General features: G+C 38.0%; 1 protein-coding gene across 1 annotated transcript in view; it reads right to left on the reverse strand.

Moving 5' to 3' along the window:
• Nucleotides 1-1056: 1056 nt before the first annotated feature.
• EDNRA (endothelin receptor type A) overlaps nt 1057-22957 on the reverse strand; it is a 32720-nt gene continuing 10819 nt past the window's right edge. Inside the window, exons 3-8 of the mRNA XM_033061221.2 lie at nt 16225-16352; nt 10690-10888; nt 6785-6937; nt 4871-5004; nt 4397-4505; nt 1057-3085 (exon numbers count right to left, since the gene is read on the reverse strand). Coding sequence (XP_032917112.1) covers nt 2945-3085; nt 4397-4505; nt 4871-5004; nt 6785-6937; nt 10690-10888; nt 16225-16352 — 864 coding nt within the window. The 3' untranslated portion in view covers nt 1057-2944. The remainder of the gene's footprint in view (nt 3086-4396; nt 4506-4870; nt 5005-6784; nt 6938-10689; nt 10889-16224; nt 16353-22957) is intronic.

Genomic DNA, 22957 nt, shown 5'->3' on the forward strand with positions numbered 1-22957 from the left:
GTGACAGTTAAATGGATTTTAGTTATGGTGTACAGACAAAAAGTTTATGAAGTTAATCTAAAGCTTGTGGAATAGACACTGTTATCTGTAGAGAGAAAAGCTAGGCTTGGTTTAGTTGAGATAAATGTGAACAGCAGGATTAAAAACATCTATAAAATAAGGAGAGAATGGAAGGATACTTGTGGAAAGTTGTACTGATGTAAAAGAGAAAGCAGGTTCAGTGTGACACCAGAATTGTGGAATACTTTTGTTGGTTCTGTTTGAAGGGCAGCTTTTTTCAGAATTGAGGGTAGATACTGTACTGGAGGAATATTTACCATTCTTGGTGGGAAGAAAAGGAGAGAATTAAAAAAGTACCTTGGGAAGTTTTTCAGAAGCATTTCCCCCCCTCATTGCAACTGCTACATCACAACACCCTTTGTTTTTACAACTGGTTTGTGAGTGGGAACAGCAGCCACCAGTAAAAATACAAAAAAGAAAACATGGCAAAAAACTGTGTGAGACCTCCTAGGACCTCACTTGTCACTGTTATGTAAGATCTCTGTCCTTCCACAGGCTGGAGAAATGGAATGAGGGTCACCAGTTAGTTTTTTGCAGGCTCTGATCCTTAAGTAAGCTAACAAATACAATTCTGAATGATTCTAAAAAGTACCTCTCACTTCTGTTAGATAATTTACCCTCTTCTTTTCGTTAGTTAAAAAGTTTTGTATTTTTTAATGCTGCTGCTAAGGTCAGTCAGCATTATGAGGAGTAGGAAGATAGTTTTTCTGTCTTGGTTGAACTGATTTAAAGGATGCATTGTGAGTGCAGGTTCATGTATCTCTGCCACCTCTTGGGTTGAAGGCAATTGATATTGGAAATGTCAGTGCTGGAAGGAAAAAATTTAAATTTTCATGACTCATGGTTTGCATCAGTGCTTGTAAAGCATAAAAGTGACCATAAGGTGTATGTAATTTTTTGGTTCATCTAGCCATCAGGTAAGCAGCAGAAAAAGGGAATGCATACAAAGCTTTCTCCCACCTTGAAATAAAGAAGGAGCAATGTACAACTTAAATCCATTCCTCATGTCTTTTTTCTGTTTACCTTTATCATCTCCTTGATACAGCAGCAGGGAAGATTTCAGGATGTAAAGAGACTCAGTAACTCAATCTTCTTGAAGGAGAGCATTGTCACTCATTTACTGTGATTTCTGATACAGTTTGAGGATGAAATGTTGTAAGTGAAATTCAGCCAAGTCTCATTCCATACCATGCTCTTAGGCACTAGCACAGAGCACTGTCAGAAGACTGTATTTAGGTTTATAACATATGAACATAGATTTATATGTATTTATACACACATATATGTCACAGAGACAAAAGCACACAAAAATTACACAAACCAATTAGAAGAACCTTTTTAAAAATATACTTCAGAAGAGTGGTGTGAATGTAAACATTGGGGAAACTTGTGCAGCAGAAGTCATTGCAGGCATTAGCATTTTGACCTCTTAAATAAAATTATGCAGGATTACATCTTTCACTGGAAATGAAACAGATGTTTGAAAATTTGTGGAATTTTAATTACTGCTTCTTAGCCTAGCACAGAAGATGCTATAAATTGCCTAACAGGTTTGTGCATGAGGCATGTTATATATGACACCACACTATTGAGTTTCACTAGTTAATGAAAGGCTACCTATTAAAAATTTTTATAGGCAAACCAGGAATCTCTTGCTATGTAGCCTTAATGGATGGAACTAATAAGGAAATCATAAGTTTACATATATGCAAGCAATAGTTTCTATATATCATCAATAGCATTTGTATGGTTAACAATGCTGATAACCTAATAAACCCCATTAAAATCTTTGAGTGTTGTGTAAGACAGAGAACTCTGTAAGAAATAAGGCACAAATATCCTTCTGCACATCCAACTGTTATGGACTTCCACATTTCTACATTCACTCTGACTATAACCTCATGTTCACAATGTGAAAAGAGTGCATAACTGCTCTGATAATAACCATATTCTCAGAATGCTGTGGACAGCTATAATAATGTTTCACTGTGTTCCATTGACCCTCATTTCAATTTAGATTTTATGCAGCTATAGTCTAAATAGATTAAAAGGTTCATATAGTTTAAGAATTAACATGTCAGGTTAATAAAAACACATTGTAAGGTGCCCATTTGTGAGCATCTTCCATTCTTTTTGCTGATACAGATAATGTTTATTTTTTACAGAGCATTAGAATAAATAACACAGTATATTACTGTATTATTAATACCTCTTTTTTTGGTATTAATCTGTGCTTAAGTGCCAAATGTTGATGCTGTTTAAATATTCTGTTCCTATATTTGTATACTGAAGTGCTACAAACTTGAACTGCCCAGCTAATGTCTCAATCCATTATAATATAAGTATGTAAAATGCTGGTGTGGACCAAAATGTTTTCCAACATAAACCTGAAAAACAACAACAACAACAACATGCAAAACAAACTGGTGCGTGGAATTTATCCACCACAGAAATAGAACTTAAAAGACAAATGGGCAGAGAGAAAATATAGTCACAGACAGATTCCATTTTGATATCTTCTCAAAAGTTCCAGAGTGATTAATTCTAGGTGACAATCAGGTAAAAAGATTGCATTCTACCAGTCACAGACACTGGACAGTTCCTGCCTGCTTCAGAACAGCAAAACCACCTGTGTAGTTCAAGCCAGTTTTTTTGTGTCATAATCACATCAATATCCTTTTCAGAGGCAGAATTACCATCCAGGGGATCTCAGTTCACAGAACATCACAGTTACACTCACTCCATCTACTCAGTCACCTCTAGAATTAGGTACAATGGTGCAATGTCTGAATTCATTGTGGAACAGTCACTGGGCTTCTTGTTGTAGTAGCTTTGTAGTGACTTTTCCTCTTTCATTCTGAAACGGCATGAGAGTCCTTAATTTTCAGTTTATGCTGTCTTTATGGCTGCTTCGGTCTGTATTGTGATTGTTTAGTTCCTGGTTTTTCCATTGGATGCTTGTTCCATTCATGGGCACTGAAGTCACCAAACTCTTAGACTGGGAGCAGCAACAGCAAAGACATGACTGAAAATGAATAGAAATAAATAAATAAACAAACAAATAAATAAATGTTAGGACAAATCTCTCAGTTCTATGCAGATTGCCAGCCTTATTTTTCATCCAGAAATGACAGATAATTCTAGCTGAAGGGAATGCTAGCTCTATTCAGGGAAATTTTTATCCTAGGACATAAATGATTCTTGTGATTGAACATCACAAATGCAGCAAATTATGCCCAGCCTGTGCCTCTTATGTACAAAAAACTTTCACAGTATGAAAAGGGAGATTTTTTTTTTTTGGACTAAGGTAAATAGATTGAGAACTGACAGAATTCAATACGTATTTTTAGGTGCTGGGTTGATTGTTTTTTCCCCCTCTTTATAATTGTACTTGACAAGCTTAGGGAGCAGCATGCTGCTTAGCATGGAAAAGAAGAAAAATTCCACAGCCCGTGGCTTAGGTCTCTTCTCACATCTTAGAAAAAGACACAATTGTTTCAGAAAAGGTTCAGTGAACATACTGAGGTGTAACATCTTGCACAGTTAGGAATAGAAGCTGACTTCTTACTTATCATGTGAAAATGCTCCCTTAAAATAGTTTGTTAATCTGAGCACAAACAGGTATTCCCTAAGTCGAATAATTCTTTGCATTTTTCTCAGTAGTTTGGATTCTGCCTATTCCCAGGCTCAAAGTTTAGCGGTACAGTCCTGTCATCCTTTGTTTTTCATTGCAGATAAAGCTATTTCAGTCTTCCATTTCATTACTTTCTTTACTCTCTTTTTTTATTGCTTCCTGTGTTGCCTTGCATAGGTGGACAGGGTCTTGCAGAGGTCCATTGTCACAAGGAAATTATAAAATATGTTTGCATGTGTAGGAACTGGAAAATGCAGGTTGAAGACATAATGCATATTTGATTGCCAAAGTCAACTCAGGTGCCTGATTTGGTATTCAAGCCTGAAAATTTTGGTCATTAATGGGATTGTTGAATGCAGGCAGCTTGGTGTCATCAAGAGTGGAAAATGGTTATCAACCAAATTCTGTTTCATGTGCATGTCACATGCAGATAAATAGTATTTACAAGAGCATGTCTATCTCTGTTTACATTTCTGAGGAGTATGTCAAACTTATTTATTGGTTTAGTATTTCGGATAAAGTGGATAGTTTCACTTTCAGCTTGGTACATGTGCTATGTGGACTGCTAGCTGCTAAACCAGACAATTTATATTCTTTCATTCCTTCACATGCCTCTTCTCCCAGCTGTTAAAAATAGATAACAGCCAAGTGGTTCAATACAGTTAGTTAACTGGACATAAAATCTTATCAAGAGAAGCTTACCTGGAAACAGTTTTTAAACTTCTTGCTCACAAAATACAGAGCTATGGGGTTTATACAAGAGTTCATGGTTGCCAGGTTGATGCTGATGTAATCCAAGGGCAGCAAGAAACTAGGCAAAAGGAAGAAAAACATTTAAACAGTTCACAGGCTACAGAGGCATCCGTGTTCCCTGTGGTTATGGCCTCTTCTGTCACACAAACTAATTCTCTCTTACCTAACTCCCTCAACCTCATCTTGTACAGGTCTATAATAACCTGTCTCACAGATGTTCAAAAACTCCAGAGCAAAGTGATGGAAATTATGACAGGCAACATTTGTTGAGATATGCGACTCCATTAAAATTGAAACCTCTGCAAATGGGTGCAGCTTAATAAACACCACAGTTGCATTGCACAGTGACATTCCTCATAGAAATTCTAAGCATGCAGCATTCTATTTTTTCAGTACAAACTGTTGGCATAGAAAATCAAGTACCTGAGCAGTTCACATCTGCTGGGGTCTTTTTCATTGTATACCATTTTCTTCAAAATCCGGCTCAGATGAAGAGGGAACCAGCAAAGAGCAAAAATCACGACTAAACAGAAAACTGTCTTGGCAACTTCTCGGCGCTAAATAAAGGAGATAAGAGTATATACTGAGTGCCCAATTCATACTAGCAGGTGATTGTAGTTAGCAATGTTGGCAGCAAAGTCAGTAATGTAGATAAATTATGAAAGGATTCCCAAAGTGAAGCCTCCAGACTACCTGCTGTACTACTCTTTTTTTATGGGTCATGTTCTTGATCCTGGCCATCCTCAACAAAACCTGCTCATCACTGAGGCTGGAGCAGCTGGGCACACAGGTATTGGTATTGCTAGAATATTGTAGGCTTCTCTCTGATATATTGTTCTGTAAAGGGATACTACCCAGTATCTTGATTTTGCTATGTGATCCTTTCTATGAGATCTTGATGTTCTCAAGTAAACAGTTCCTCTACAAACATTTTAGAAATGTTAGTATTACAGCTTAATCTTGTAATACTTAGGAAATAATTGCACTTTCATGGGTATTTTATGTGGCTCTGGAGAGTTACAGATGTTTTAGTGGATATTTGGCAATGCATACAGTGGTGTTTGATAGGCATGAGTTTGATAAAGAGAAGCATAAGAAGGGATAAGGATTCCACTGTAATGTAACAGTGACAAGCACTGCTCTGTCATTAAAGAACGTGAAGTAAAATGAGTGATTACAGTCTTGTTAGGCTTTGAATATGACTGTTATAGTTTCCTCTTTTTTTAATAGCAGTTTTTATCAGAATATGAAAAGAATTGTTATTAGACATGAATGTGGCCAAGGAAGGAAGGAAAGAAGGAAGAGGGGCAAAAGGTGAGAGTTAAAAAGACAAGCATTTGTAAATTGTGACATAAAGTCATCCTGCAGCAGCCAGTCTGAGAAGCTTGGTGGGCACTGCATTTTAGGATGGGAAAGGGTGAATTCCCCCACCTCCTAGTACATACCATTCTAGTTCTAGTGGGTGGAGTAGCCTGTGTGTGGCCCTAGGACACTGTGTTGCAGCCCCAGGGTCTGATGAGGGAAAAAGGTGAAGAATCTGCACAAAGGGAGGATTTTCCAGCCAGCCCTGATCTGGAATGAACCAGCAGAGGAGGAACCTCTGTGAGAACTCACTCTGATGCAGAGGGGACTGCTTTAGGGATTTATATCTGTGAAGACGGAAGTTAAAAGAGTGGAGTTTGAAGGGCTGATGTTAACCCAGGGGAAAAGCTCCAAATTGTTTTTAAAATTTCAGTTAAGCATTAAACATCAGCCAGCACTGCCAAACCAGCAAAGAGACCTGATGGACTTTGTTCTGTGATTGTTTGTTTGTTCTGTTCTCCTGTTGCCCTTTTCAAAGCAGCTACAGCACTGGTACTGCAACAGTGCAATAACCCTGAGAAACAAAATCCACTCTTTTCTAAACTGGGTTATTCTACAATTGCTTTTTATATGAAACTGCAGTTACATATCAAAGAGTGCCAAAAGGAGGGAGGATCCATGGAGTCATATCTTTATACAGAAAAAGAACCATTTTTTGACAAATCTTTGTAGTTAAATTTCAAAGCATTTAGCCAGTAGTGATTTGAGGTTAAAGAGAAGGAGGGCACAACTGTCAAAATAAGAGAAGAAAGAAAAGGGTTAGTTTCCTGAGCATGCTGTCTTCAGTACCTCCTTATACTGTGATTTAAATTTTTGTTCCAGATTTAAATGAATGCCTTAACATCATAAATAACCCACACCCTCACTTTCTATTTCTGTAGGTTACTGTTTTCAAGTACACTTTGAAATATTTCTAATGTAACCCATGGAGGGAAGAACAATATTTTCAAGCATTGGTGTTTCTAATTTATTTACCTGCTTCAGGTGTTCACTGAGAGCAATTCTCAAGTTGCTGTTTCTTCTGTTTAACATTTCACAAGTCATTAGCGTATAAAAAATGGCAGTACATGCCAGTGGCATGCAGAAATAGAAACCAAACAGCCACCAATCCTTTGCATCTTTGTAAAACTGTAGAGAAGGGAAAGAAAAGAGCAGATATTTTCTGATGATTCAATGCAAAATACCACAGAAAGGTCTTGGAAAAGCATGACAGTTGGTACACTAGTATCTTTGTTTATTATTAACCTCTTTTTGACCAACATCGAAATAGGAATTGTCACAGTGTAAACATTTACAAATGTTTACATTGTAAAGGTACACCTTTGTTGCAATCTGTCTTGGGTTGGAATTAATTTTTTTTGTTTGTACTTTTTGAACATTTATATTCATTCATGAGAACTGAACTACAGCTGCAAGAAAAAGACATGCCAAAATGTAGACAGTGTCAGTCTGAGATAATGAATCTTGCTAAAAGCCTGTCTCAGGAAATGCCATTTACCTCTACAGCTTCTGTCCTGATGCCAAAAAAGGAAAATTCAAAATGTCTTGTAAGTTTAATCACCTTTTGTTATCAGTGAAAAGGTTGGCAGTTGGTTTGCTTATGTGCCGGGCAGATAGGAGCCACTTCATAAGTGTTTGTCTGATATGTGCAAAGCTTAGGGATGGCTTCCAGTGGTATTTTAACCCCTTGACTACCATTTCCACCATTTGCCTTTTGTGACAGGACACTGAGGTATGGATAGAATAGCAGCACTTTGCTCTGTGTAATTTAAAGTATTAGCTGTGATGTAAGCAGTTTTGTAATTTATGTATTGTGGGAAATACTACATTGGAGAAAACATTTAAAATGGCTCTTTTCTGTAGAGGATCATGTTTTCAGACTTCAGAAAATATTGTGTCTTAGTTTTTAACTTTCATGCTCAGCCAAAAGTATGCACTGAAATATGGCATTTCAAATACTTCCTGTGTCTAGGTTATTAGTATAAAAGGGATGTGTCACTCTTTCCCCCAGCTTGTTTGTTCCTAGAGGATGTGCTTTTGTAACATCACAGTTCCCACACCAAATGTCAGAATTCTTATGCCTGAGGATTTTATGAATCCTGTTTGAAAAAGTCAAACTTTTGACATTGTGTTTACATTTAAAACCAAACAGTGCTAGACTTGAAAAAAAAAGTTGATACAATTAATATACTGGTGTTTAATAATATTATTCTAAAAATCTACTTCAGTTACATGAAAAAGTTGATTCACTAAGAAAAATTGAATGCTTTTGATTTTTTCCCTCAGCCCCAACACAGCTGCATACAGAATTTGCTAGTTTAGATTATGCTGCTGGTTTCTAGGCCACAATCTGACCTCAGTCTGGGACACTGTTGTGTTGATTAACTTGTTTCCTCCTCCTCCTCATTAGCCTCCTCCCTGAGGAGGGGCTACAGTCTCCTGCATAGCTGCACTTTCCTTGGAGGCAGAATTTCTCCCTCTGGGAGCAGAGCTTTGCCAGCAGAAAAAGCAGAAAACAATATGCCTCGTATTTGAGGAGTTTGTGCTGAGGGCAGATGTAATTACTGCTCCTTCTGTAGAGAAAAGATTACAAATACATGGAGACAATTATCTTTTCCATGGCAAATTCCTCCAAGTCAGGCTGGAATCACATTGGCTGGGCAGCACAACAAAATGTGTACTGTGTGAATCCATGCCATGTTTACAAGGAAAACTTTATATCCTATCAGTGTTCCAGCCTCCCTGAGCCTTGCCCGTTGGTCAAGAAAACACACGAAAGGTCTGTGTCACAGCCCTGACCAATACATCACTCCTGGATGAGGAGTTGACCTTGTGGAGTTATAAAACCTACTCTAAAATGTCTGTAAATGATTAATTGAGGAATCTGAGTTTCACAAAGCTCACATCAAAGCACAAAAATGGGTTGATTGAGGAGAAGTAGATGTTCTTTTGTTTGTCTTGAAAGCCCACATGGAACTGGTTTTCTACAGGAAATGTGCATTTTAAACAAGTTTCCTAGTGCACTCACAGCCTCTTGGGAATCATGGTCTAGCATGAATCTTTTAAATCTTTCAAAGATAGTTTTAAACATGAATAAAGCTCCTATTAAAAACTAAAGCTAATAATAAATCCTTCCTGAAGTTTAGTGATTGTTTATTGTGGTGTTTGTGGTAGTAAATACTATAGTTAAGGTTTAAATGGTATTTCCACTTTATTCTCATGTTTGTGCTTGCTTGCAACACATTGAAGCACAAATTCTGAAGCTCTATTTTGACTGACACATCCAACATTTACTCTCAGCGTGGACATAACTGCAGGTTTGTTTCCTTAAAAATCAAACTGCTGTGGGGAGATTGGCACTTCTGAATTATACTGAGCAAGTAAGAGATACTACTTTCTGCTAGGAAAACAAACCAAGCTATTCTACTTAGAACATTAAGAGCAGAACACTAATCATTAAAGTCAGCATGTCTATGGAAGACCTGAACTATAATGTTTTTGAGAAGAGGGAAAGCTATTCTTTTTCTTTGGGATAGAGGGAGTGAAGATTGTCCAGGCACATTTGAGGAGAAAAACAACCATTAGAGAATGGAAGTTTTGCTGCAGTGTGTAATTCATAAATCACAGTCTTATAACTACAGTATCTACAGTCATATAGGCTGTGGAGTAAAGAAACAATAATATAATAAGCTCTGGGAAATTCCACTCAATCTTTGCCTGCATTATTTCCATTAGGGAATTACTTTTGTCTTCTCTTTCAATAATCTTATGCTCTTTTTGTCATCCCTATAGTCTCTGTAAGTCTACCAAAGTTGGGGATGTTCCTCTGAAAAAATAATCATCCACACTTTTTATTTTCTAAAATTCCTAGCTCCACTTTACTCTCTTTACTCCAATTCTCGGCCAAGTTATCTTCTGGTCTAATAAAAGGAGAAGCACTAGACATTCAAAAAAGAGAAACTTATACTCTATTATGAAAAATTATAGTCCAGAAAAAAATACTGAGTTTTTCTCAAGACTTAAAACATGGTGCTATCTGCCTTCTCTGTGACAAATCAAAATATTACTCTTTCATAACTGGATGCATGGTACCTGGCCTTTCTCTGGATTCAGAAATTTTAAAATTAAGATATTTTCTCATTGTAAGGCCAGGTGGAAAACCACTGTACCCCTATGCAGTAATCTATCGATTCTGTAGTGACTTCTCACCTGAGCTGCTTTGCAGAGGTCGGTGTGGGTACTGACAGCTGGTAATGTGCAGGAGCACAGAGGCTGCAGGGTAGGAAACATGCCAAAGCTGCCTGGTGTGTCTCAGGCACTCCTCTTGCTCTTGAGCTGCTGCATCTAATGGCAGCTAACACTGCACAAGCACCTAGCTGGAGGTGTGGGTATGTCAGCTTTGTTGTCAAGATTTCTTGTAAACTGAAGGATTATTTTTTATTTGACTTTAATGCATGTAGCATGGCCCCACCTTTTTCTTTGTGTGCCAAGAAAGCTGACTACTGCATACAAAAGGATGACTAATCATGATAAAACATGTGTTTTGACATTTACAAGCTCCAAGGTGTTGTACCTTGAAACTCAAAACTGTTCAAGGCTCTAGCTGCCCTGATACATCTCTTGATTGTACTTTAAGCAGGTGTGATTTGCAAATGTCTCTAGCAAGAATCCTCGGTAGCAAAGATGAAAATGTTATAAAGCCCCATTTGATCTCTCTGGCAGAAAGCAGAGACAAGTCACTGTGAACATAGGATCCTCTTTGCACCAATGCACATTAGAATAATTTAATGCGTGAATAAACTTTATTATCATCCAGTACCTTAACTGTCTAGCCCGTGTGCTGTGGGTTCCAAAAAAAGAGAAGACAGGATGATACTTACCAACATGAAATTGTTGGTAGGATTGAGCATGCAGGTAACATAACTTTCATCCTTGTACTTGAAAGACACCACAGCAAAGCCAATTGCTTCTGGGATGGCCAGTATGAAGGACAGAAGCCAAATGGAGAAAATTTCAATAGCAGTGATCATTGGGATTCCAATCCCCTGAACACGGCTCCAGGACGCAACTGCTCTGTACCTGAAAGAGACAGGCGTTAGTTTCCAACCCGCAGTTTCCTTCCTAAAAGATCCCAGTTCAGGGTCATATGGCAAGTAAAATCCTAAAGCTGACATCTGAGACTTGTATTACTTGGTTTTTTCTGCCTATTCCAGGGCCTCTGCCAGCTGTCAGTTTACCTAGGACATTACAGGGCACATGAAGGGGTGGAGAGCAGAGAGCCAGCTGCTCCTGTTCTACTTGGGTGTGGGATTGTGTGGAATTCTGCTAGGTGGACTGCACTAATGATTTCTAATTAAAGTAGGAAAAGTTTGTAAGGACAGACCATATCTTTCACTAAATAACTGACATAACAGAGGAAAAAACACTTCTGGGCACACAGCCATTCTAACAGATACAAAGCATCCATCTCCTTCGGCTGCCTCAGCTGTAGCAGCAGCGCTATCCAAAGCGGAGCTGTCAGCTTCCAGGTAATGAAAGACCAGGAAAATACTCTCGATGAAGTGAAAATGCATTTGTTCTGTTTACACAGTTCAATGAACTGAGAGGATCTTTCTCCTCTACTTGTCTCTCAGTTTTCAATGAGCTTGTAGAAATTTATCGGCTTTGAGACCTCAATATCTCTGTCAGCTTTGGTCAGAAGGTTGTAAAATTATTCAGAGAAGACTGATAGGCATAGAATACAGAGTACAATCCAGTCCATAAATTAAATTTTCAGTAGTAGATTTAACTGTTGTGCTACAATGACTGCAGTAAACTACTTACTTAGCATTTCCAACAATTTATCTAAGACAATCAGTGGAAAGAACCAATATTATTTTTGATCTTGTAATAACCTGAAATTCATTCTAGAGAACTCTCTGTCATTAATGATGTAACAACTTCTGAACTGTTTATTTTACATCCCTAAAATAATAGCACCTTCCTGTTTGGAATGACAGTGCCATATGGATGTATCGTGGCATCCACTGACAAAACAGTATTCTTTAGTTGACGATTTAAAAAGTGAAGAAAGGTTGTTCATGTGCTTAAAAAAAATCAGATTAAGAAGGGAAATACTGGATTTTGAATTTTTTGAGATCACAGAATCACAGAATTAACTAGGTTGGAAAAGACCTTTTGAGATCATCAGGTCCAACCAGGATGGAAGGAAGGAAGAACTTCCAGAGGGAAAGTTTTTTGAGGGTTACAGGACCTAGGCTAGAAAGATCAGGAAAATTTAGTCACTGGAAGGCTTTCTCAGTCCTTCTTTAACCAATACAGTAACACTGGATTCACACACAAGGCATTTCTTCTCATTTCTTGTATCACATCCCCTTTTTACTTTGGAAGTGTGCTTATTAACTAGGTGGAAGACATGGAAATTCCATCCACTGTAGTCTCAGTGATAGGGGAATGACAATGCCTGAATACAAATCCAGGCTTAAGCCCCTCACAGAAACTTCAGCAAGCACTGTCACCCAGCACAGCCACAGGTGCACTGCACTACAGATGCTCTCAGAGCATCATTTCTACAGAAATGTGTGTATAAACACTTTGAGCATAATAAACAAACTACAACTTGGAATTGCACATTAAAAATAAAAATATCATCTAAAGGCATCCTTATCTTCCAAGAATGTGAAAAAGCAGAGAGGCAATGGTTCACTGATGGGGAGGGGGTCTCTGAGATTAGAATTCTGAGACCATCAAAACAAATAAAAGTATACTGGGAGAATTAAGAAAGAAATATCCAGTATCATATCTTCTCACGAATATTCATGTAAAATCCAAATTTAATCTAAAATAATTTGTCATCCTCTCATATTTCATTTTGCCAAATATCAAATTCTGGCTTTCATTGCCAAATGGAATATTCATAGAAACTTTACCTTTGACACAAATGCTCAAGTATTTGTGAACTTTGGAAATTTAACCATCAGTTCAAAGTTTACTTTCAACAGACTGGCATTTTTACAATCATTTCCATTGGCTGCACAAGGTACTACCCAGTCCTTGACTTGTACACTGTATATACTTTTCAGGTTGCAAATGTAAAGTTTGTTTTGTGTTACCTCTGCAACAATATAAGTGACAACCAATGGGTTGCAAACTGTGAATCCAATTATTTCATTTCTTGTATTTTTGTACCTGTTCTTTTGAGCTACAGCTGTTTTGCACATGAAGAGATCACTATGCACAGCAGTAAGGATTTGGGTCCTGTATGTATTTTACTGATTTTTTTTTCAGTTTACAATTCAAATAACTCTCAAATAAGGAATTGTTAGCTGAATAAATTTTTGAATATTTTCAGCTAAAACATAAGAAGCTCAGTAATTCAATCAGAATTTTCTGAATATGTATTAACCTGCAATTACTTGGTCTCTTTACTGAGTGGTGTAGGAGTGATTTGAAAAATAGTGGTAGTAATTATAATTTTAGTAGTAATAATTTTTCAGGTGGGTGTTCTGCGGGTTATGTAATACAGAGGATCTTTGTCTAGCCGCAAACCTCCCACAATTAAGAGTGAGAAAGTACTGCAGGGTTTATTTCCCTCATACTTAGGAAAACATAGGATGTCTGCCAGGGAGCTAACATAAAATACATGCATAATGAGTTACATTTAATTCCTCACTTAAAATCTGTGTGAGATTTGTCTAACTCCTTTTTTTCTGTTTATTTGCCTCTTGTCTTCCAATCTTGTCTAAAATGGTCACTTTTTTTCCCAGGTCACTTCCTGTTCTCTCTCTGATGCTGTGATTCCTCCCTCCCTTTTTCATTTTCAGTCCATGCATGTGCCGTCAACTTGTGTACATATACACAGTTAAATACTTTGCACTCCTATCTAGTTATAACATGCTTAAAGCATTTATTTCAGAAGGACATCTTGTCTGGATCAGAGAACATCAGTGGGTGCTTTTGTTCCCCTATTCCTTTTAACTTAGATTAGAAATTAGGTGTTAATTAGAAAATTAGGTGTTCAAATGGCCCTGTAATATAACAAGTGTCTGTTGTGCGAGTATCATCAGCCCTTTTAAGAGTGAAAAGCAATGCAGGAAACATAAGGGACAAGATCAAGCAAGTATGAAGCAGTCTCTGTCAAGATAAGCGCCAGGACAATTCCTAAATGTCCCTACTGTAGCTGATGCCAAACTGTTCTGTTTCGTTATTGGTAACCACAGCTGTTCTTCGTTTTATGCAAATATATTAATACAATAAAACTCTTAGAGCTTTATTTTAGTGGCAAAATCTGGATTTGTCACATATACTTACTGTGAGTTGGTCCTGACAAAAATATCTACCTTAGGATTGCTGTTCTATGCACTGTGTTTTGCAGAGGAGGCAAGAAGAGGGTGTATACACGTGAATTGAGATCTATATCTTCACTTTTCTTCTTCAACCCATTTCTTCACCAAAATCATTATCAAGACATAAGCTATAGTAAAAACTCAGGCAGGGAAGTAATATTCCTCTTAGTCACACTCAGGCACTGTTTAGAAAAAGAGTCACACTATCTCACCACCGTGACCTAGAGTTTAAAAATGCCCGAGGGGCATCTGAGGCAACTTCGAAGTGAGCTCCTCCAAAGGGTGAATGGCTGGCTTTCTGTCAGCCTCTTAAAAACCCTCTCCACATGTGAGTGGTCATTGTTCCCCTTGGGCATGCACAGTTAAACCTTAATGCACTGTCAGGGCAAGTCACTCCAGGGCACTAGTAATGAGGGGAGTTTCACAATAGGATGTAGTTAGCACAGAGATTTTCCTGACAGCAAAAAAAGAGAATCCTGTTCTAGCTAAAGGCTGTAGTTTGCAACACGGGCAGAGAGTCAACAATGACTAAAAATATGGAGCTCTGAATTCACTCTACCTATTGACTCCATCTTTTCTGTGTCATAGAATGCAATATATAGAGACCCAACATAATTACAAACAAGAAAGCTTTCAGGAGCTTTTTTAAAAGCAAGAGTTAACTTGTCTATGGACCAGAAACAGTCCAGCTGTGACAGCACACAATTTCATATTTACTAATTTTCCATTCTGGAAAGCAATCATCAGCTGATGTGGAATTTTGTGTTAATGTGCCCAACATTCAGTGTCCAACCTAATTTATTGAAGGTGCTTTGAGCTTTCACGGTGATTGAACCTAGATTCAGTTCTTGCTAGCCAGTATCAGAATCTGGCTCTAATCATCTGTTTTCTAACACACATCCTCTGCAACCACTTACTAGAGTAGCAACAGATGATAAAGAATATGTCCTTGGCAAAGTGTCTAAGCTAAGGGAGGAAATTAAATAGTCTGAGTCTGATCCCATACCAGACTTTATACTCAAATGGAAACAGCATTTGGTTGTTGTGAGGATTAGCAAATCTGTCCTTGTAAAAATATGTATGCATCTACAAAAAAGGTAGCTTCAGCTGAGTTAGTTCCAATTCATTAAAATGTACATAACAGTAGAACTTCATCTAGTGAAACTGCACTTGTCAGAATTTGTCTAACAAACTGTCTGTTTCATGTTCTTGATCTATGATTTATTTCCTAGAGAGGTCCATGGGATTTTATTTAATGGTGGGCAGATGTTTGAGAAATAGAATGCAGTAAGGAACTGTATTTCAGGTATGAATACTACTAAGTGATTTATCCACTGCAAACCTTGTATATTAACTTTTTCTGTAAAGTCAAACCAAGATTAATTTTAAATCTTCTTTGCATCTCTGTACTAATACACGTACTGCTCTTTATTTAACAGTATTTTCTGTATTTAGAGGTACTGATATTTTGGAGTAGAACACAATCAAGTAACTCAAGACTAAAAACAACTTTTACAGAAGTCAAGCATTCATCTGCTATTGCATTTTGTGTATTAAGAAAAAATAGCAGAGGCATTAGTTTTCAAATTATCAATGTCAAACTATCAAAGCAAGTTTCCAACGTGTTTTTCAGTAGAGCTCTGTTACTTTTGAAAGTTGTCAGAATAAACCCTTGTTTATTGTCCATAGGCCATGAGTCAAAAAACTAATTTTTAATGCCTAAATATTATGATCTTGTTTGAATACAAAACAAACATGAGCTCATATGAAAGAAAGAAATCTGAATACTCAGTCAAACCCAAATGAATTTTTGTTTGGTAAAAGAAGTTGAAATAATGCTTTACCAGATCTTTTAAAACCTTTAAAAAATGTGTGAAGTTCATTAGTCCAAGGACTTAATATACTCTGAGCCACAAATGTGGCGCTTGGCGTTAGCCAGAATATAAAAGACCAGAATCTAAGTTAGATTTATATTGTAATTTGCCTGCTAAGAGGACCATGCTTAGTGCTCCCAGATCTAGGAAATCTGCAGGTGCAAGAACAGTGCCAAATGAATAAAACATACTGTACCTGTCCACACTAAGGGCACACAGGTTAAGGACTGTGATTCCCACTGATGCCTTCTGGATAAAGGGAAGGAATTTGCAAAGAAACTGTCCAAATTCTGAATTTCCAAAAGGCCACTTCTGAGCGAGGAGCTAAAGAGAAGATACAAAATAATCAGAATATTTAAACAGTAACCTAGAAAGTACGCCACGATTGTAGTTATTTCTTGTCTTAGACACAACCACTGTAACCTTGAATTCCCCATACCTCAAACATATCCTTAGCACTGAGTGAATCTGGGAAGTAACTGCTACTGAGGAAGCACGGAAGTTGAAAGTTTACACTTAAATGTTGACCTTGGGCTGTTGCAATAGTAAATCGCATTGTTAAAAGTTTTGGTTTTGTTTTTTTTTTGTTTTTTTGTTTTTTTTTTTTAAATTATTGTGTATCTGCCAGCAGTACTGAAAAATGAAAATCTAACTCAAGCCTGTCATAAATGGTTGTGATTGCCATGTCCCAGAACCAGGCAGTCAAAACATAACTCAGGGTTCATAATGAAGTGCCTCAGAGCCAAGTCCTGATGCTGCACGCAAGTAGATTCTTGTCATCATAAATGTACCATTGTGTAACTCATGGCAGCATTCAGTGCCAGACTCTGAGGAGTGTGAAGAAAACACTCTGCATACATAATTGCTTCCATATTACATTTTAAAGGACAACCGTGCAAACATGTGGGCTGTGCTTCAAGGCAACAGAGAGGCATCCATTGGAGAGATGTGAGTGGCTGAGGTTGAGAGTAGTATTTCCAAGGAGACATTTACATAATAAATATTAGTGCAGTGATTTATGTGCACAGTTGTGAAGAATTAGCATATAAATAGCAATATTTCTAGCTATAAGTGTTAAAGCTTTGAACATGTCTTTGAACTGAGCTTTGATATCAAGTATCCACACAAAACACAGGACACAAAATTACTCAGGATAATCAAATCTACTGCTGGCTGCAGAGTCACAGAAAATCACTCTTTACTTATAATGACAGTAAAATGGCAGATTACACTCAATGTAAGTGTAATAAATGAAAAATTATTGATTCCATACAAAATACTGAGCTATTTTAACTCAAGTAAGGGATATTTCAGCCCTCATTAATAGACTTTTGAAAACCAAAGTCACTAAACCTTCTCACTCTTGCACTACCATTTTGTTCATCATCTTCTCTAAGTCTCTGCTGCAGTAGGATGTTCATGTTTTGAGAGGTAGCTTTGCAAACACAAGCACTAGAAATATTTTTCAGAAGAAACTTAGGTCCTGGAACACACTTATCTGGTAAAAGTGGGTGTATTCTAGCTATAGAATTAGAAAAACAAATTCTGGTCATAGCTCAGGACTGTAGTATTCATTTTATTTCTATTTAAATTAGTGTTAAATTGAAGCATGCTAATAATCACTGCCTTTAGCAATATGAATGTTAACTGTGGGAGTTTCAAATTCACATCTGTCTTTATCTCAGTTAAGTGTTAGCTTTCTGGTTTTTCATAGCATGAGTTTTTCAGAGAACTTTGCTGCAGAGTACAGATGCTTATCACAAAATTCTAGAGTAGTACAAATTAATCTTCTCCTCATAGTCCTGCTGTGGATTTTTTGCACCCCCTCTGTTTTATAGTCATTCACCACAATGCTGAATTACTTGTGATTTTGTCCCCCAAATGATAGCTTACAAATGCTGGAAGCAGCTATTTAGTCCAGGTTGTCTGTGTCACTCTAGGAGGATATTAATGTTGTCATTTGATTACCTGTATTGCAGGGCAGATTTTAGCAACTAACAGCTTTCAACTAAGTGGGTGGAAACTGTGGATCAAACCTATGTGTACAAGCACCTTTGCTATGGTATCCCAGTTTAGGATAGTCACATTTGATGAAAGGAAATCCCCCTTTTCTCAAAAGGGTAAGGATTGGATTGCTAGGATTGGTGATTTAACTGTAGTCAGTACCTTCAGCAGCAAAAGTGGTAAGTTTATATCTGCAAACTCTTGATTAGTTCCTCTGATCCTATCTGTGTTTGTAGACTGAGTGAAACACATGGAAAGCTCCAGCAGATTGTTTTCCAGATAGGTTTGCAATAGTGTAACAAATGTTTGCAGAGCATATTCTGCATTTTGCTTGCCTCGAACTCTCTTATGAGATTTTAGTTCTTATCAGAAAAAAAAAAAAAAAAGTTGAAAAAGGAAGGTATGATCAGGATCCATAGTAATTCAGCCATGTTGTAGTCACATGGAATTCAGCTCCAAACTCTTGGCTAGGTTTGGGTAAATTCAGAGTAGTTCTCAGGCTGGGAAAGCTAAATTACAAATGGCATTGCCACGGAAAAGCAACTCTAGCAGACTTCTGTCAATCCCCTGTGCCAGCCTGAGCCCCTAGACCCATTTATCATTACAGATCACACTTTAAAAGGCAACTGGAAGCCACCTATTCATTTCAGTGCCCTGACTGTGGCTGTAGCTACACCAGCAATAAAAATGTGCAAGCACTTTGTAGTGACTGTGAAACTCTGTTACTACAAGGCAAATATTAGCTTCAAAAAGAAAAGTGTTGTACTTGAAAAAGGTTCACTAACTCATTACTCCTCACGGGGAAGCTTTATCATGCTTCCAGCATGTTCACTTCAACCCCACACCCCAGGAAGCTCTCCTTTTTGAGATTAAAAGTATTTTATTCCTTTTGTTTCTTACACTTTCCACTAATTGAAGTAATATCAGTACCAAATCATTAGACATTCTTTTCAAGTGGATTTTAATCAAAATCCCTGGGACCAGAAATAAGGTTTTTTGATTTCAAGATTCACTTTGCAGTCATTTCTGGGGGTGTACTCCATTATCACTATGTATTCGTTACTTCCCCTTGGATCAGATGCCAATTTTTTTTTCTTCTGTGGATATTTTTAGTCAGCAAATCTGATCCTGTCTTCAGTTTTGCTAATTTTTGCATCATAACAAGTCAATTTCCCTCTGTTCTGCCCTAGCATGGTATGGAAATTTCAGAAGGAAATAATACATTTATTTTGTATTTAAGAAATGAGCCCAGGAATTTAATTTAATTAATCCTGATTTATTTAGTTACAATATAAGAACTGAAACTACTAGCTTTGCTCTTTGAGTGCTTTTGCATATTTTAATATCCAAACAAAATAATTACGAAATTCTAGAAAATTACATTTTCTCTCAAGGCTCTAGGATGGAAGAAATCAGACTGATTGCTCCTACTTGTGTCCCAGTTCTCTATGAGTTGTGGAAGTGGATTGTGGATTGTGCATTTGCAAACCCACTTACAAAATCTCTGAGGTTTCAAAATAAGACGTGGCAAAGGAAACGCACTTTTCCCTTGTGCAGTTTGCAGCTTAGGAGTTGCAATTGTGGTGCAATTCCTGAGAAAAGTGTGGTCAACGTGTATTTTTGCACTGAAACCAGAAATCAAGACTGCTCTTTAAAAACTCAGCAAAGTGACCAGACAGCCACAGCTTCCTTGAGCATCCTCCCTTCTCTGCTGCTTTATATGGCCTCTCTGCCCTGAGCTGCGGCTGAAGACAAACAAGACATCAGCACTGAGAACATTCCTTTGCAGTGATTTTTAAATGTCACTCCCTTGATTTTATTCTGCTGCTGCTATTTTCTAACCCCCCTCAGTATGGTAGCTGTTGTACAAAACATCAAGTCCCACTGTGCATCCCAAGCAATTTATATATAGTCTGAAAGACAGAATGTTGTAACCCCATCACATGAGTGGTGGCCAGAGCATGCTCATGTGCAGCCACTGTGTTTATCTCATGCCAGCCTGATACTGTGTGCTTGCAGATGGCCCTGGAGCTCAGCCCAAAATACATGGACTTGGTTGGGTGCTGGATATGAACTGGCTCTGAGCTGCTCTATTAAAACTCCTTCAGCTCAACAAGTGCACGTCAGGAGGTCCCCTCTCTGCCATGTGGCATTGAGGATGGCAGCAAAGGCTTCATACCTGCCCTGTCTGCTCTGATCTCATCCTAGTGGTCTAGAGACTGCCTCTTCCTATATCCACTTGGGACCACTGTGCTGACACACAAGATGTTCTTCCCAGAAACTGAACTGTGCTCCTTACACGCGGCGCTTGCCCCTCATGCTGCCGCCATCTAGGACACTCTCCTGACTTTCATGACGTTTAAATGTTCCATGATACTGCTGGAACAACTCTGGGACAACCATGGAAGTCAGTTTCTATTCTGTCTTCAGGAAAAACAGAAATACCTTCTTTATTCTGCAACTGAAGTTACACTTGTGCAGTAATGGAGAGAGGCACCAAGCCAGCAGGTTTTGTCTGTATAGACATGATCCAGTTGTACAAGTGGCAAATACCTCCTCACTGGGGAGCAGGAGTTACAAAAACAGTGTAATCTGGGGTGATTTTCTTTCCCTGCCACATAGCCCAGAATGAAAGATAAGGGAAATTCTTTTGGTTTTGTCATATCAGCACGTTTGGTTTTGCTAGATTGTTTTGGGGGTTTTTGTTGGGTTTTTTTGGGGTTTTTTTGTTGGTTTTTTGTTTGTTTGTTTTTGTTTTTTTCTTTTCTTCTTTTTTAAGCTAGTTTCCTCTAGGAGGTATTGAGCTGTCTTGATAAAGCTCTTCTTAAATTGTGTTCTACAATTATATATGCTCTTGTCTGCATGGGCCAGACAAGATATGTGGTGTTTTGGGTGGAATCCAGGTGATACCTGGCTCAGCACAGAAGTGTCTAAGTTCTATACCACTGAGCTGACTGCATTAAGTGACAAAAGATGATGGTTCTGACTGAAGTGTCTCACCTATCTCTGATCTGTAAGATTGCTTAGTTAGGAATAAAGATGTATTGAGTCCTCAATAATGGTATTTTGGTTGTGGTGACTGAAACAGCACCTTTCTATCCTCATGAAATGTCACAGGGTAAAATTTCATTGAATGTTTTCAAGCCTTTCCCTTCTTCCTGAAGCCCATATATACAGGAGAGAATTGCATTGCTGGACAAAGCTCATCCATTTCTTCCTTCACAACTCAACTTTGCAGAAAAGAGGGAGAGCTGTAAGAATGGAGGAGAACACAGCCTGTCTCTAAGTATTCCTTCCCACTGCTGAAGTGATAAACCTCAGACATCTAAAGGACAATGACTGGAGGAAAACAAAGAGTAGAGAAGAATGAGGGCAGCCTTTATAATGCAGGGCATAAGACCAGTATTGAGTACATGGCAAGATGATTGCTCAAGCTTCTGCCAGCTTTGGGATCATGTGTTTATTTCCTTATACTTAGATTCACAACCCTGGCATGCTAGAGAAAACATGCTGTATCTCATCAACTCTTCTTTGCAGGAAATACATTCCTGATTTTGCTACAACCAAGAACTGTCTTTTTTCCACTTGGAGTGGATAAAAGACTAACTAGTTTTCTTCCTGGAAGGAAAAAAGGTTATGTGGGGATGCATGAGAACCATCAAAGAATTTTTTACTCTGAATTGCCCTGCCACAGTTTTTCCTGCTATTTTGCTTATCATAGCCCAGCTGAGTAAAGGTGAAGGTAGCAAAAGGTCTCATGCCATTCACTGAATGCCTAGAGTGTTTTTCTCCTGCTTAGGCAGCTATGGAAGGGAATGTATAGTTTTTACACAAGGGAAAATAGATTATACTTCAAGAGATCCTGAAAAGTAAGGAAACAAATACCCTGGTTTTGCAGCAGAGCATTCTGTCTCAACTAACTGGGAAAAAAAAGAAATCCCAAGTTTTAGATTCTTGTTAAAATGCTTATATTTATTACAAAAATCTACTTAGCAGTAAAGCATTCCTAACAACTCTAGGCATCTCTCCTGTGGTATTTTTGCTGTTTACAAAGCAGGATTACTTTCCACGGTGTTGGCTATTTTCCCATCCTGTTAGGTAAACTGTTTCTCAAGCTGGGCTGCTCTTCTTCAGGGAAATGAGCTGCAAGGTGTGCTTATGTGCATGGTGATTTGTTGAAAGGAATTTTTTCAATCCCTGGGCATATTATTTCTTTTGTTATTCTTCCAGCTGTGTTTTCTTTCACGTGTTGCTAAAAAGGGTGACAGGATTTCTAAGAAGTTACTGCAGAACCGGTAAACCCTGGGTATGCGCAATCAAAACAATTCTTTGTTATCTGTAGAGTTCAGCTGTTTGAGAAATAAAGACAGAAAACACACCAAAATATTCTCTTAAACCTAGGGTCTCTAAATACTGTACACTATTTCAAATCCACAGAGCAGCAAGGCAGGCTGAGGAATTGAAGATGAGGGAGGGGCTGTGCACAGATAGGAACAAATGTCCCACTCCTCAAAAAACACCCATGAGTTAAAGGAAAAGTGGATCTTGAACTAAGACCTAAAATATAAAATCTCTTCCTTAGCTGCTACCCTGGTATGCACATTAAACACATTCTGCTGGGAAGGTGCAGTTTCCAAATATAACAGATTCCTGATGGATTTTCATTCCCTGCTCCGTTTTGGGGAATTTCTGCCTTCAGGATTCAGTGATCAATTCCTGTGGTACCTCTGGGTTTCTGCTGTGTTTAGTCACTACATGGAGACATGCATCCAAATAACAGGTCCTGCTTGGAGCAGGTTCAATGGATTTCTGCATTACACTGGGCTACCCAATCATTGCTTCTTGGAATCCCTGATAAGAATTTATTGAAAGCCAGAATGTGGTTGTTAAGTTGAGGCCTCAGAATTTCCTGCTTGTGTTGGTAC

The sequence above is a fragment of the Catharus ustulatus genome, chromosome 5 (assembly GCF_009819885.2).
Source record: "Catharus ustulatus isolate bCatUst1 chromosome 5, bCatUst1.pri.v2, whole genome shotgun sequence".
In the NCBI taxonomy this organism is placed as follows: domain Eukaryota; kingdom Metazoa; phylum Chordata; class Aves; order Passeriformes; family Turdidae; genus Catharus; species Catharus ustulatus.